This window comes from Hipposideros armiger, unplaced genomic scaffold, assembly GCF_001890085.2.
Source record: "Hipposideros armiger isolate ML-2016 unplaced genomic scaffold, ASM189008v1 scaffold_16, whole genome shotgun sequence".
Lineage (NCBI taxonomy): Eukaryota > Metazoa > Chordata > Mammalia > Chiroptera > Hipposideridae > Hipposideros > Hipposideros armiger.
Window position 1 is genome coordinate 3,639,373 of NW_017731366.1, and position 12,727 is coordinate 3,652,099.

General features: G+C 37.7%; 1 protein-coding gene across 7 annotated transcripts in view; it reads left to right on the forward strand.

Moving 5' to 3' along the window:
- Positions 1-12,727, forward strand: part of VEPH1 (ventricular zone expressed PH domain containing 1) — a 266,782-nt gene that overhangs the window by 18,947 nt on the left and 235,108 nt on the right. For all 7 annotated transcript variants that reach the window (XM_019627252.1, XM_019627261.1, XM_019627273.1 and 4 more), the window contains one exon: positions 4,457-4,672. In XM_019627252.1, the coding sequence (XP_019482797.1) occupies positions 4,457-4,672 (216 nt within the window). The remainder of the gene's footprint in view (positions 1-4,456; positions 4,673-12,727) is intronic.

The window sequence follows — 12,727 nt, forward strand, 5'->3', positions numbered from 1 at the left end:
GACTGGTTGTTTGGAAGTGGTTGAGACTGCTTTGCAGCATATTTTAAGGCTTATCTGTGTATAGTAATAACTACTACTTATGTAGCATTCACTGTGTGCCAGAAACTGTTCTAAGAGCTTATCACATGTTAATATATTTATTTATTTCAATAGCTTTTGAGATAAGGGTACTAACATTATCCTTATTTTATGGATGAGAAAACTGAGGCACAGAGAAATTAATAATTTGACTTGTCCAATGTTTTAGAGATTTAAAAAATAATCCAGTATATAATTTCTGTCTTTTAATTGGTAAATTTTGTCAATCTATATTTATTGTGATAAATGATGTATTTTGCATTTCTCCATCTTATTTTGTGTTAAATTTCCTGATTTTTTCTAAATTTCTCTTTATCTTTTCTTCTGCAATATTTTAATTGACTGAGTTTTTATTGTTTTATTCTCCACCTCTATTGGCGCTATTGATTTGCAAGTTACACATTCTGTTTCTATTTTTTTACTAGTTACCTCTAAATTTTTAGCGAACATATTCACCATATTTTATCAATTATAAGACAGACTTTTTTAACATATTTATATCTCTGAAACAGGTATATATTTCATAATTGACTGCACTCATATGATTGCTGTTGGCCAGGCATTAAGCATGATAGAGTTGCCATTGCCTGAATGTGCATGAATTTACTGTGGCTTTTCATGTTGCCATTCCAACTGAATTAGGTACTTTATTGTTACTACCAATGGTGAGTTAAATATCCATTTAAAATGTTTCTGAAACTTCTAAATAGAATGTGGCACTGAAACAAAAACATACTGCGATGCATAAAGGTATATAGAGAAAACACCAGAAGATAATTTTTATATTAGTGAACCAAATATTCATCATTAGGGGGAATAACAGAAATTCCACATTTTCTTGCAAAACAATAACTGAGCTTTATAGAAACTAAAAGAGAATTTTTTGTTAGTGAGATATTGGTAAAAGATTGTCTATTACACTACAGAAAGTAATGCAACTGAAAATTGGAGAAACAGGCAATTCTCTTGAAAGAGAATAGATAAGGTATATGAAATGAGAGAGAAGATAGTACATCAATTCATATCTTGCATAGAATTCTCTTTAAGGCATGCTGTAACTCACAATTTAATTGGCAATCTTTTCTCTTCATAATAGGAGATCTTATAATTGAGACCTTACATTTGTAGAATTACAATAACTATACCTAAAGTTATTCAATAGCTTTATTTTCCTCCTATTACCATAAGGACCTTGGAACACTTTAATGCCCATCTTACATGTTTTTCTTAGGTAACACTTTTATTCCACCTTGTTTAATACCATCAAAACTATTCTTTAAAAATACTGATTTTTTAAAAAATTCAGCCAATGTTTATTTTGAGTACTTAATACTTCCCTATTTTTTTCTCACTCTTCTTTTATTTTATTGTCTTCCTCTTTTTTTTCTTCTGAATTTAGTGTCCACTTTCCAATAGACTTTTTTAAAGTTCCTTTAGTGAAGATCTGTTAGTGATAAACTCAAAATTTGTTTTTCTGAAAAAGTTATTACTTTTCCCTTAATTTTGAATGATAATTGCCTGGACATAAATTTCTAAATTGTCAGTCTTTTTATGTCTCAGTAATTTCAACTATTGCTCATATGAAATCTGCTATCAGCTTAATTGTCATTCTTTATACCTTATCTACTTTTTCTCTATTTTAATATTTTCCTGTGTCTTTGGTATTCTATGGTTCTGTTAGGTATCTAGATATGGCTTTATTTGTATAGTCCTACTTAATCCTCTTGTGTTTTGTGAGTTTGAGTTTTATGCCTTTTGTCAATTTTGGAAAAATTTTAAATATTGTATCAAATATTGTCTTTTCCATCTAATCTCTCCTAGAAATCTTATGTATTCACTCATTTATGCATTCCACCAATATTCTGTGCTATCTTTCAGCAATATTCTCAGCATTGGTAATGTAATAGTAAGCAAAGCAGACAAAAATCACTGTCCTCATAACCTTCGTACTCTATCCTACTTTACCCTCCATGTCTCTTGATCTTTTGTATCTCCATCTCTATGTGATACATTATGTTTTCATTTCTTCAGCTCTATATTCCAATCCATTGAGTCAATTTTTATCTATATCTTAGTATTTCATCCATTCATTGAGTTTTTCATTTCTAGAAATTTCATATGGTTCTTTCTAACATTTTTCTGGTCATTTTTAAAGTAACTTGGTCTTTGTTCATAAAAAGAATTTTCCTTTATACATTGAATCATTTTGAACATATAATAGCATAATTTGAGGTCAACAATTACCTGAAGTTTATGAATATTTAATCTGCTCTAAATTTCACCTGCTGACATGTGCTCATATTGGCTTATTTCCTTGGGTGTTATAATTTTGGATATTTGCGTTCAGTTTAAATAGAATTTTACTGTGTGAATACTGAGTGGGTTTAATTGAGTGTTTCACCCCTCGAAGTAGTTTGCCTTTGCTGGAAACCCCAGTGATAGTATCAGCTGTGGGACCATTTTTGTTGTTGCTGCTGTTGGAAGTGTCTTGACTTTGGAATTTTTGGAATGATATAATACATGAGTTAAGAATATATGTGTGCTTTTAAAAGTGGAAAAGGTGACACAAATATGAAGAAGTATTAGTATTGATGCCAATATAGAATGTGACAGTAAGATGGGAGTAACTATGTGGTCTTGTGTGCCGTATATTATTAAGTGGTTGTAGAATAAACATGTAAAAAGTAACCATGAAAGGAAATATCTATAACTTACTGTATGTTATAAACATAATTACTGCATAGCAGGATTTTGTTCTGGTAGAAGTAATAATTCTGCAGCATTAAAATAAAGAATATACCCACTAACAAAGGAGGAAAGTTAAAGAAAATATACTGAAACAGTCCACCAAACCAAATGGTATTCATTCTATGAAAGGGAGGATGGATTAATACCTGGAAATTTCATGCTATATGGTAACATAACACTTCATATCCATAAACCATGTAGGAAAAAATGATTACCTCCATAGATGCTGAGAGGGCACTTTCAAAAAATAAAACAAATATATACACTTTGAAAAAAGAAAGTGATGCATCCTAAAAACATTTACAGTATTTTCTTGCTTTTGGCCATACAATTTTATACCAAAAATAAAGAACTGAAACCAGAAACTAGACCAGTATTCTTGCTCTTACCACATTTTTTAGGAAGAGTGGAGCTAAACACCTGGATACAAAATAAATAAAATAAAAAATAAAATTTAAAAAAAGCTGTAGGTTGACTTAATCAGCAATAACTAAAAGTTCTAATGAGGAAAAAAACCAAAGATTTAGTTAACAGCAAAACAGACATGAAATACAATAGTAAACACATTTAAAACTTTATGGAGCTTATATGAAGAAAATGGTAAAATTAGTATTGTAAAAGAATTGAGAAATGGAAAAAGCAAACAGAAAAAAAACCAGCCTTGAAATAGAACCTGATGTGTATAAAATAATTACTAGGAAATAAATTACTCAGTAAATGATAGTGGGAGAATTAGAGTAGTTATTTAGAATACAATGTATAATACATCTTTACTTACTTCCATAAATACCAGATAGATTTAAGTGAATAGTTAAGAGACTAATTTCTAAAATACCAATCTAGGCTCTAAATAATCCGCAGTATGGAGAGGGCTTCATGCATATTTACTACAGCATTAGTTATAACAGTAAAAATTGATTATCAGAGCTGGAGTTTGCAGAAGGCCCCATCACTTCCTATCTCTAATGGCACATGACAGTGTGAGGATCTAAATGCTTCGCTGCTCTGCTATACTTTCAGGTTTGTCACCATGCAGAGTTCACAGTCAGACCAATTTCCATATTATCTCTCAATAAAGATGATTAGGTATTTGAGGGAGAATTAAAATAGAAGAATGGAGGGCAATTTGGTTGGGGGGAAACCTTAAAATGGATTTGGTAGTTATTTGAATTGAAAAAAGAAAGATGAAATGATGTGTTCTATTGTGTACAGAAAGAGAAAGTTTATGGGAAACATTGGAAGGTAGCTTCAAACATTTCGCAAAGGTCGCTAACATATCAGAGTAAAAAGTAAACCCTGACCTGCAGTGGACTTAGAAACTAAAATAACCTGACGATTATACCCACCTGCAAGTGAATAATTAAGCTCCTTTGAACTCTCACTGCTCCCTATCTGTGTATCTGTGATAGCACGGACCTGCTGCATTTTAGCACGTTTGCACATCTGTCGCTTCCACAAGATTCTTGCCTCAGAAGAGAAAGGCCCTTATTGTACTAGTCTTTACAGCCCCACCTGTTCGCACGCAGTGTGGCATACCCATTGACTAAACGACTGAGTTTGTATCTTGTCAGCCCTTTAGAAGGATGACTTTCCAGAGTATTATTTAACGTGAAGCTTTTCTTCCAAATAGGATTACCAAACCAATAACAATGACCAGGCAGTGGTTGAAATCTGTATCACGAGAATCACTACAGCCATCAGAGAGACAGAGTCGATTGAAAAGCATGCCAAGGCCCTCGTGGGGCTCTGGGACTCCTGCTTGGAACATAACCTGAGACCCTCCGGGAAAGACGAAGACACTCCCCATGCAAAGATCGCCTCTGATATCATGAGTTGCATTTTACAGGTATGTCGCTGCTCAACATCATGCTATTTGATACTGGCTTGGCAGTTTAGGTGAACACGTGATGTCTCTGAACCAAGCGCCAATGTTTCTGTAGTGTTTGGATACTGTAAAACGACACCCCAAACCATCAATAGCTAAACCAGACAGGTTTGGTCATTAATAAACCGCAAAGGTTTTATCGAGACCCTACTGTGTACAAGACACACTGAGGACTTCAAAGGAATACTACAGCCAGCTCTAATTTGTTTGGAGAGATAAGACACATACATATAAAATGTTAACAGTAAAGCAACGTGTGGCAAGATTCAAATGAGGAATCTTGGAAAATGCAGAAAAGGAGACCTCTTTCATCCAAGGAGACCAAAGAGGGAGTGGTGTCAGAATGAGAGGCAATGAGCTTGGAATGTGTGAAGAGAAGCAAGTCTTTTTGAAATGTATTTCTGTATGTATTGTGAATATGAATTTGGGATTTTGGCTCAGCCACAAACCCATTCCATGAGACTAAGATGATTGGCAAGTCATTTAACTTTCTAAGCCACAGTTTTCACCCTGTGAAATGCAGATGAAGTGACATGGTCTATGACAAATTTTACCAACCAGTGAAGTCGACAGGTACTTCACAAAAAAAAACAAAAAAAAATTCTGTGGTCAAATAAATAAGTTGGTAAGTACTGAATTCAAAATTTCCCTTTGAGCTATAACAATGCTTCATAGCGTATTAAAGGCTCTGAAAAATGCAATAAAGAAAGCCAGTTAACTGTTGAGTACAGCATTTTTCATTCTGATTTGACCATGGCACGCTTTCCTCTCCCTTCTCCCAACACAACATTTATAAATAGCCCTCAGAGCTATGATTCCACTAAACACAGTTCAGGAAATTCTGGTTATGTTACAGTGTTTAGCACTGTGTGTGACTGCTAATATTAGTTTCTTTTTTTCTATTTTTTTCTCACAGTTGTCTATGCTTAACTGGAGCATATCTCATTTTGTCTCCTCAGTCCAAGGTCTGGCCAGCTCAACAAAAACTGCACATACACACCACCATGCTTTCTTTGTCCCTAGGGTGAGGGGTGGGAGGAGAGGAAATGAGGATTTAAACAAAATTAATGAGAGATGAATACGGTTTGGGTATAATAACAAACACCTAATATAGCTGTTCTTTATTGATTATTTTCAGTTTTTTTTTTTACTCCAAAGTGCCACTCCACAGACATTCAGACAGAAACTCACAAATCAGCTGTGCTCCCAGCTCCCACTGCAATTTCAAAACATCTGGCCTAGACTCTCAAGCAGCGCTATCCTACAGAAGGAAAACACAGGCCACAAACACGAGCCATCTATGTCACTTGACATTTTCTAGCAGCCGCATTAGAAAGAAGTACAAAGAAACAGATGAAATTGATTCGATAATATATTTTCCTGAACTCAATATATCCAAAATGTTTATTATTTCAACATGTAATCAATATAAAAATGAATGAGGTAGTTTCCTTTTTTGATACGAAGTCTTATAAATCTGGTGTGTGGTTGAGCCTGTCTTACCTTGGAGTCCTCATCTGTCAGGTGCTCACTAGCTTGACATGGGTGGTGGCTCCTGCATTGGCACTGTTCGGGGCAGTCAGGAAGACTTTCTGGAGATCACATTTAGAAAGAGTTATGGGCAATTAGCAGGAGTTTCACCAGCTAGAAAAGGTGAGAGGCCATTCCAAGCAGGAAAAAACAGCTTCTGCCAGAGTCCAGATTCGTGAAATGAGACCAAGGTCAGAAAATTATAAACAGACTGCCTTTCCCAAGTGCCCCAAATTCTAACATGAAGGGATGTTTGATTCTGGGGAAGGCATTATATCTCCTACTTAAAAGTTGGGGCTGGGGGTAGTAGAGGGGAGGCAAATGCTTTTGAGAAATAAAACTACTTAACCTTACTGCTGATCCGTGACTCAGTGTAAATGAGTTTGTAAGAGTATGGAGAGCAGGGCCATGAGGACAAGGACTGATACTTGGGGAAAGGACAGAGACAAGGGAAGGGGGAGACCTCATGGCTGAGAAGGACAAATGAGTCACAGAAGTAGACCAGTACCAGCCTTTGGGCCGTATAAGCACAGGGTGACCTTAGTGCCTCCTGGGAAGAGGCAGAGGGTGTTATAATGGGAGGTGGGAATCCCAAAAGGCAAGCTTGCCTTTCAACAAAGGTCGGAGACTTGTCCAGGCCACCCCTGTGGCTGTGATCCCAGCAAGATAGCCCCAGGACCCAAAGGCAAGGCTGTGGTCACACAACTGGCATTTAACTTTCATCAAAGTTAAGAACTTTTTAGCCTGCAGTAAAAACTGAAAAGATGATTTTATCCTACTTGTAATTTGGGTTCTTGTGGGAGCCATGTAGAAATCCAGATGACTCATATTCTGTTCTGTTTTTTCAGTAAAATAAAACAGTAGATCAACTTTCAAAAGTCATCTTAGCATTTTTAGCTTGCACAACATGCAAACGAGTGATTTCCCCTCTGCCTCTCCCCCACCTCCCCAGATAAGCAAGCCCGCCATCAGGCAAGGGTCCACCAGTTCTTCCCAAGTCCTTGGCCATTTTACTTGATCATTTTTTGTTTATTTGTTTTTTCACTGTCATTTAAACAAATATGTTCACTCACAACAAAAACTTTCTATCTTATTTTCCCCCAAATTGCCTTTTTCAACCTAAACTCCAACCTATCTCAAGGGACCATTTTGATTCCTCATTTAATGAGTAATTATATTGAATCCTTTCTCTTTTTTTGGCCCCTAAATTTATGAATTTTCCAGGTCCATAAATTTATGAATTAACCTTAAAATAATTTCTAAAATTCCAAAATCCACCTTCTAGACCTCCCTCAAAGTAAAATCAGTACAGGTGTGTGTGCGGTAGGCACTTGTAAGTTCTGCTTTATTTTGCCGTCTTGGGCGATACACTTTTACCAACCCAACACGGGTCCTCAGACAATTCTCCCAGCCCGTCATCTAGACAACAAAGGATGAACCTTTGTTTTGAACCTTTCTCACAGGTGTCTATGTTTAAGTGGCGCATATTCCATTTTGTCTCCTCAGTCTAGGGACTGGCCAACTCAACAAAAGACTCTACACACAGTCTCTCATATCACCTCCCAGTTTGAAATCGTGACTTCCTGAGGCATTGCTGAGAGGTAGAACAGTAAAGAGCTTTAGAGCTTGAGGGCTTTAGAGTCAGATGCTCCTGGTTTTCTATATTGGGTTGTCGGAAAAGTCATGACATATTTTTTCTATGTTTTTCATTGCAAAAATGCGTCATGACTTTTCCAACAATCCAATAAATGAGCGATAACTTCTTTTATCTCTCTAAGCCTCTCTTCTGCCACCTGTGAAATGAGCATAACAAGCATGCTACTCATGGAAAGCATCTTTTTTTTATGAAAGCAATCCCCCTGTGTGGTCTAGTCACTATCTGGAAATGCCTATTTCAGACTATTATAGACCTTCCTCTGACCAGGTTTTTATATAGAATTGGCCAATGCCTATTTCTTTGCCCTTGGAAAATGAAAGGGACTATACCCCCACAAGGTATATTACATTGTAGCATAAATCCAAACCTGGAGAGGGTTGAAAAATTAAAATGCACCTCAAGGAACTTGTAATGATTGACATAGCTGGTGTGCTAGAATGAAATTCTAGAGGATTGACAGGCTTACCATCACTATGTGGAGAGACAATGCCGGGCTTTACCCTTAGTTTATTCTTCTCCAACCAAATCACTTAGAATAGCTGTTGTCAAGTGAGCTCTGCATTTTATCTCTTTCTCCATCTCTGCTCACACTGTTGATGGTCCCTATGAAGAAGAAGATCTGCTCAAGGCGGGTGTCTGGAGGGAGGAGGAAGGAATAGGAAAATCCCCAAATCTACTATTGGGAAATCAGAAAGTATCTATTTTTTTCTCTTTTATAGAATAACCCATTGTCCATTCTCTTTGATTCTACTCTTCAAGTTGCTTATTTCTTCTTCCCCAGTTAATGTTGTATGAAGAGCTAAATCTGCCCATGGTTAGTGTCGCATGCAAAGTGCCTGGGACAGTTTTGTGAGCATTTCCATGGCAACTCTTAGAGGCAGTACTGGTTATGTTGGTCTAGAAGTTTATTCAATAGGCAATCCCAGCTCTATCATCTCTTTGCAGTGTGATCTTGGGAAAGTAATCTTTTTGTGCCTTCATTTCCTCATCTGTAAAACACAAATAAGAGTAGCTGCTTATGGAGTCTGTCGTGAGGATTAAATGAATAGACATTAAAAAACAGACATAAAATCTTTAAGACACAGAAGGTGCTGCATGACTCTGGTTAGTGTCATCATTAGCATCCTTTGCAGAAGACTCTAAAATAGTACTTGACATTTTCTAATAAGCTATTAATTTCATTATTTGTTTTAGCCATTGGTCATTGCCTATCTCCCCCACCCCAAAATATAAGCTCTGTTTTATTCACTAATGTAGTCCCAGTACCTAGAACAAGTGAATGACACACAGTATGTGCTCAAAATAATATTGGTTGAATGAATGAATAAATGAACAAACAAATGAATATTTAGGAGATGTGACTATTTTCTGGTTTCCACACCAGCTACCCTTCTCCCCAGAGTAGGCCACAGTACTTATTCCTCCTTAATGTCACATGAGACAGTGGCATGAAATGGGAGGAGACTGGTATCCCTCCCCCACCCACCAAGTTCATGAGACCTGTCAGAAAATACACTGGGAAAACTTATGAGTATGTGCCATTTAAGATTTTGTGTATAGCCATGCTGCTAAAAACCAAGCATTTTACCCAAATTTAGTTTGATCTATCTGATCAATGATGTGGGATGAATAGCCATGAAATAACTATTTTAATAAATGACTCTTACTATTTCTTGAGATTACTCTTTTAGGTTGCTCGCTTGAATTCAAGGCCTGAGAGCCAAAGAGCTTTTTAAGTTGCTATCACCTCAGATAGACATCTCTTCTACTTAACTTTATTCTTTTCAATTTCAAAACACTGGGAAACGTTCCCAAAGTGCATTTTCAAAAGGAAAATCTCCACCAAAAGCTTAAATTGGTGCTAATCTCGTTAAGAAATATAATTCTTGGCATCTGGAGAACAAAGGCCTCTTGTTTTGCTTCTCCAGCTAGATATAACCGTCCCCATGAACATGCCTTTCTTTCTACCCCGTTCTTCACTGACTGTGTTCCCTGAGTGCTGGGCACTGAATTGTGTGTAAGATGATACACATACCAACATGCTCACGTCTGCACTGAGGGGCAAGATCTATCATAGGCCCTGGCATTAACAGCTGCTGCTGGAGTGGTTTATTTGTACGAGTGATCACAGGGCTTTCTTTGCATGTGTGCTATTAGCATTCCTGTGATCCAAATAATCCTAGTGGTAAAACAATTTCATGGGCCTGAGATCTACTGCATTAGCAACTGATTGTACTTCATTTGAGAGCTCAGCTCCGCTGTTGGAAGGAGGTTGTCTATTCCCTGTCAGGTCCTAGGACCTGTGCCTGTCCAGCCTTATCTGGGCCACCCAGCCCCTCACTCACATCCTGTTGCTGTCATCAGTGCCTGTGGCTTCTTGACACACTAGGAACTGTCTAGACACTGTTTAGAGATAGTGAGCCTTTGGTCACAAATTCCTTCATGTTTATATGAACTATTTGTTCTTTGCTTAATGTTTTACTTCTCTTATCGTTTGAGAGATTTCCAGATGACATATGAGGCAGGAAAACAGAAAAATTGAATGCTAAAGGTTTTTTTTTAATAACATTATACATCTGGGTGGGTTGGAACCACAGTTTAAAGACTTTACTAGCAGCCCACTATTTTTCTTAAGAACATCTATAATTGTGGTAAAAAGAATATGATCAAATTGGCTAAAACAGCCTGCTATTTCATTGTTGCTGGCAGGCATTAGCTCAAGCTCAAGGTACAAAAACATCAGTTGCTGGGAATACTGATTTCCACCGACCTTTCACTGTGCCTGTCTGAATTCACGATTGGTTGGGAACATCTGAGTTGTACTCCCCGATGCCACCTCCTGTGGTTTCCCAGGAAGTTACAGGTAAACGTGCTTGGAGACATAGTCCTCTAATGGAAGACATGTACCTCTTTAGCTGCAAGTTGTTCTCAGGTAAAGATTCAGAGTAGACAAAGTAAACATGTGCCTGCCATTCTTTGTGGGAAATCACTGAGGAAAATTGTGTGACTGTGCTCCACTCTCTAAACTAGAGACAATGATGTGTCATCTAAAACTTAAAACTAGCAAAAACTGACACATAATGGAGAGATTGGCTGTCTGTAGAGACAACTCAAGAAATTGTATACGTAAGACTGAGGGGCATGAGAAACACCCAGTGGTATAATATGAATATAATCTCAAGGGAGCAGGGACAGAATATGACTATAATTGAGGAAATGGACAAATCAATTGGCCTTCCTAAATATAATACCACATGTCTGAAGAGTATGTCAACAAAAAGATGATGTGCAGCATAGGGTCATTATTTTGGCACATTTATCCAGCACTGCCCAGGGGCTAGAATCTGAATCTGATGAATAGGAAAGAAAGTTCCAGTCACTAGAGATGGCAATTTGGTTGTAGGGCAAGAATTAAGTTATTTTAGTTGGTTTTCACATGGCCTTGATGACATATCCCTCAGGATCTCTCTGTGCTTCAGGCTGATCTTGTGCCCATGAGTGAACATTATGGTGAGTAATCTGGCTCCTGAGCTCCTAAACAATGCAAACGGGATACCCTCGGTGTGACCTGGTAGAGACCCTCACTGTAGATGAGTAAATTGGCATGGCTGATTACGCACCAGCCTTTCGGAAATCCCTCAGTGTAACCCCTCCGTGGAGCCAAAGAATTCTGTATGGCTGACCAAGCACATGTCCAGACTTCTGAAGCTAAAGGAGGGGAGCAGCCAACCTCCCAGGGTGGCCTCATAGTTCATCATGTCAGTAGTGGTTCAGTTCAATCAGGCCCATTTCAATTCACCAAGAGGGGAGACACTTGATAAAGGCAAAGCTTGGTATCAGAGAAGTAAGGCTGCAGGTCACGGTCTTGATAGTTAGATCCTGTTAGGAACTCTAACAAGTTAGGGCAGAAACCTAGTGAGTGGAAGTGCTAAATAAGCATGAGTTGTCACCAAGGAATAGGGTCAGAACTTTCAACATGGCTGACTTATGAGGAGTAAAGTTGGGCTATCAGGTTAGGCTGTTGAACACCTGTAGAATTTCTCGGCTCAGAAGTCAGATTAACCCTTGAGTCTAGAAAACAGATGGAACTACAGGAATAAATTAAGAACTTATCAGGTCTATTTTTGTTTCTAGGGGCTGGGAGAGGGAAAAAGCTTAAGCACAAGAGACTTAACTGGTTCACTTTAAAAAATTTAGGGATAGAACTGGTCTAAGGCACAGCCTAATGCTTGAGGTTCAAATGATGTCTCCAGGACCTGGTTTTTCTCAACTTGTCCCTCAGAGAGATACATATTGCCTTGAATATCAAACAGAGTCTCTCCTTCTGGGGGTCACAAGATGGCAGCACCTACTTAATCTTCCATTCTCAACACTTTGAATCCATCAGAAAACAGAATCTCTTTTACAGAGCCTTTTAATGGCTTCTTAATTATAATTGGGTAACTTGCCCATCCCTGAATCTATAATTTGGACCAGGAAAATTTGATTCTCTGGTCAATGTCTGAGTCATTTGACCACCCTTGAAGCCAAGGGTGTTAATGTCTTCATTAGGTTTACCTGAGTTGGTGACTATGGAAGTTGGAATCTGCTAAGGAGTGTGTCAAAACTCACCTGCCTGAAAATGAATGGCGCTGGAGCGTTGGGCCCATACCAGGCCATTGCTGGCGATGGGTGATGTCAACGAGAGGGACTGGAGTGAGCGGGGTCCCACAAGCCCTCCATCTTTATCACCACATTATGTTCCTAATGACAACTATAACAACAGATTTACATTTTTCATTAGTTATTCAATTTGACAAATGGGAACTGAACACCTATCATAAACCCAG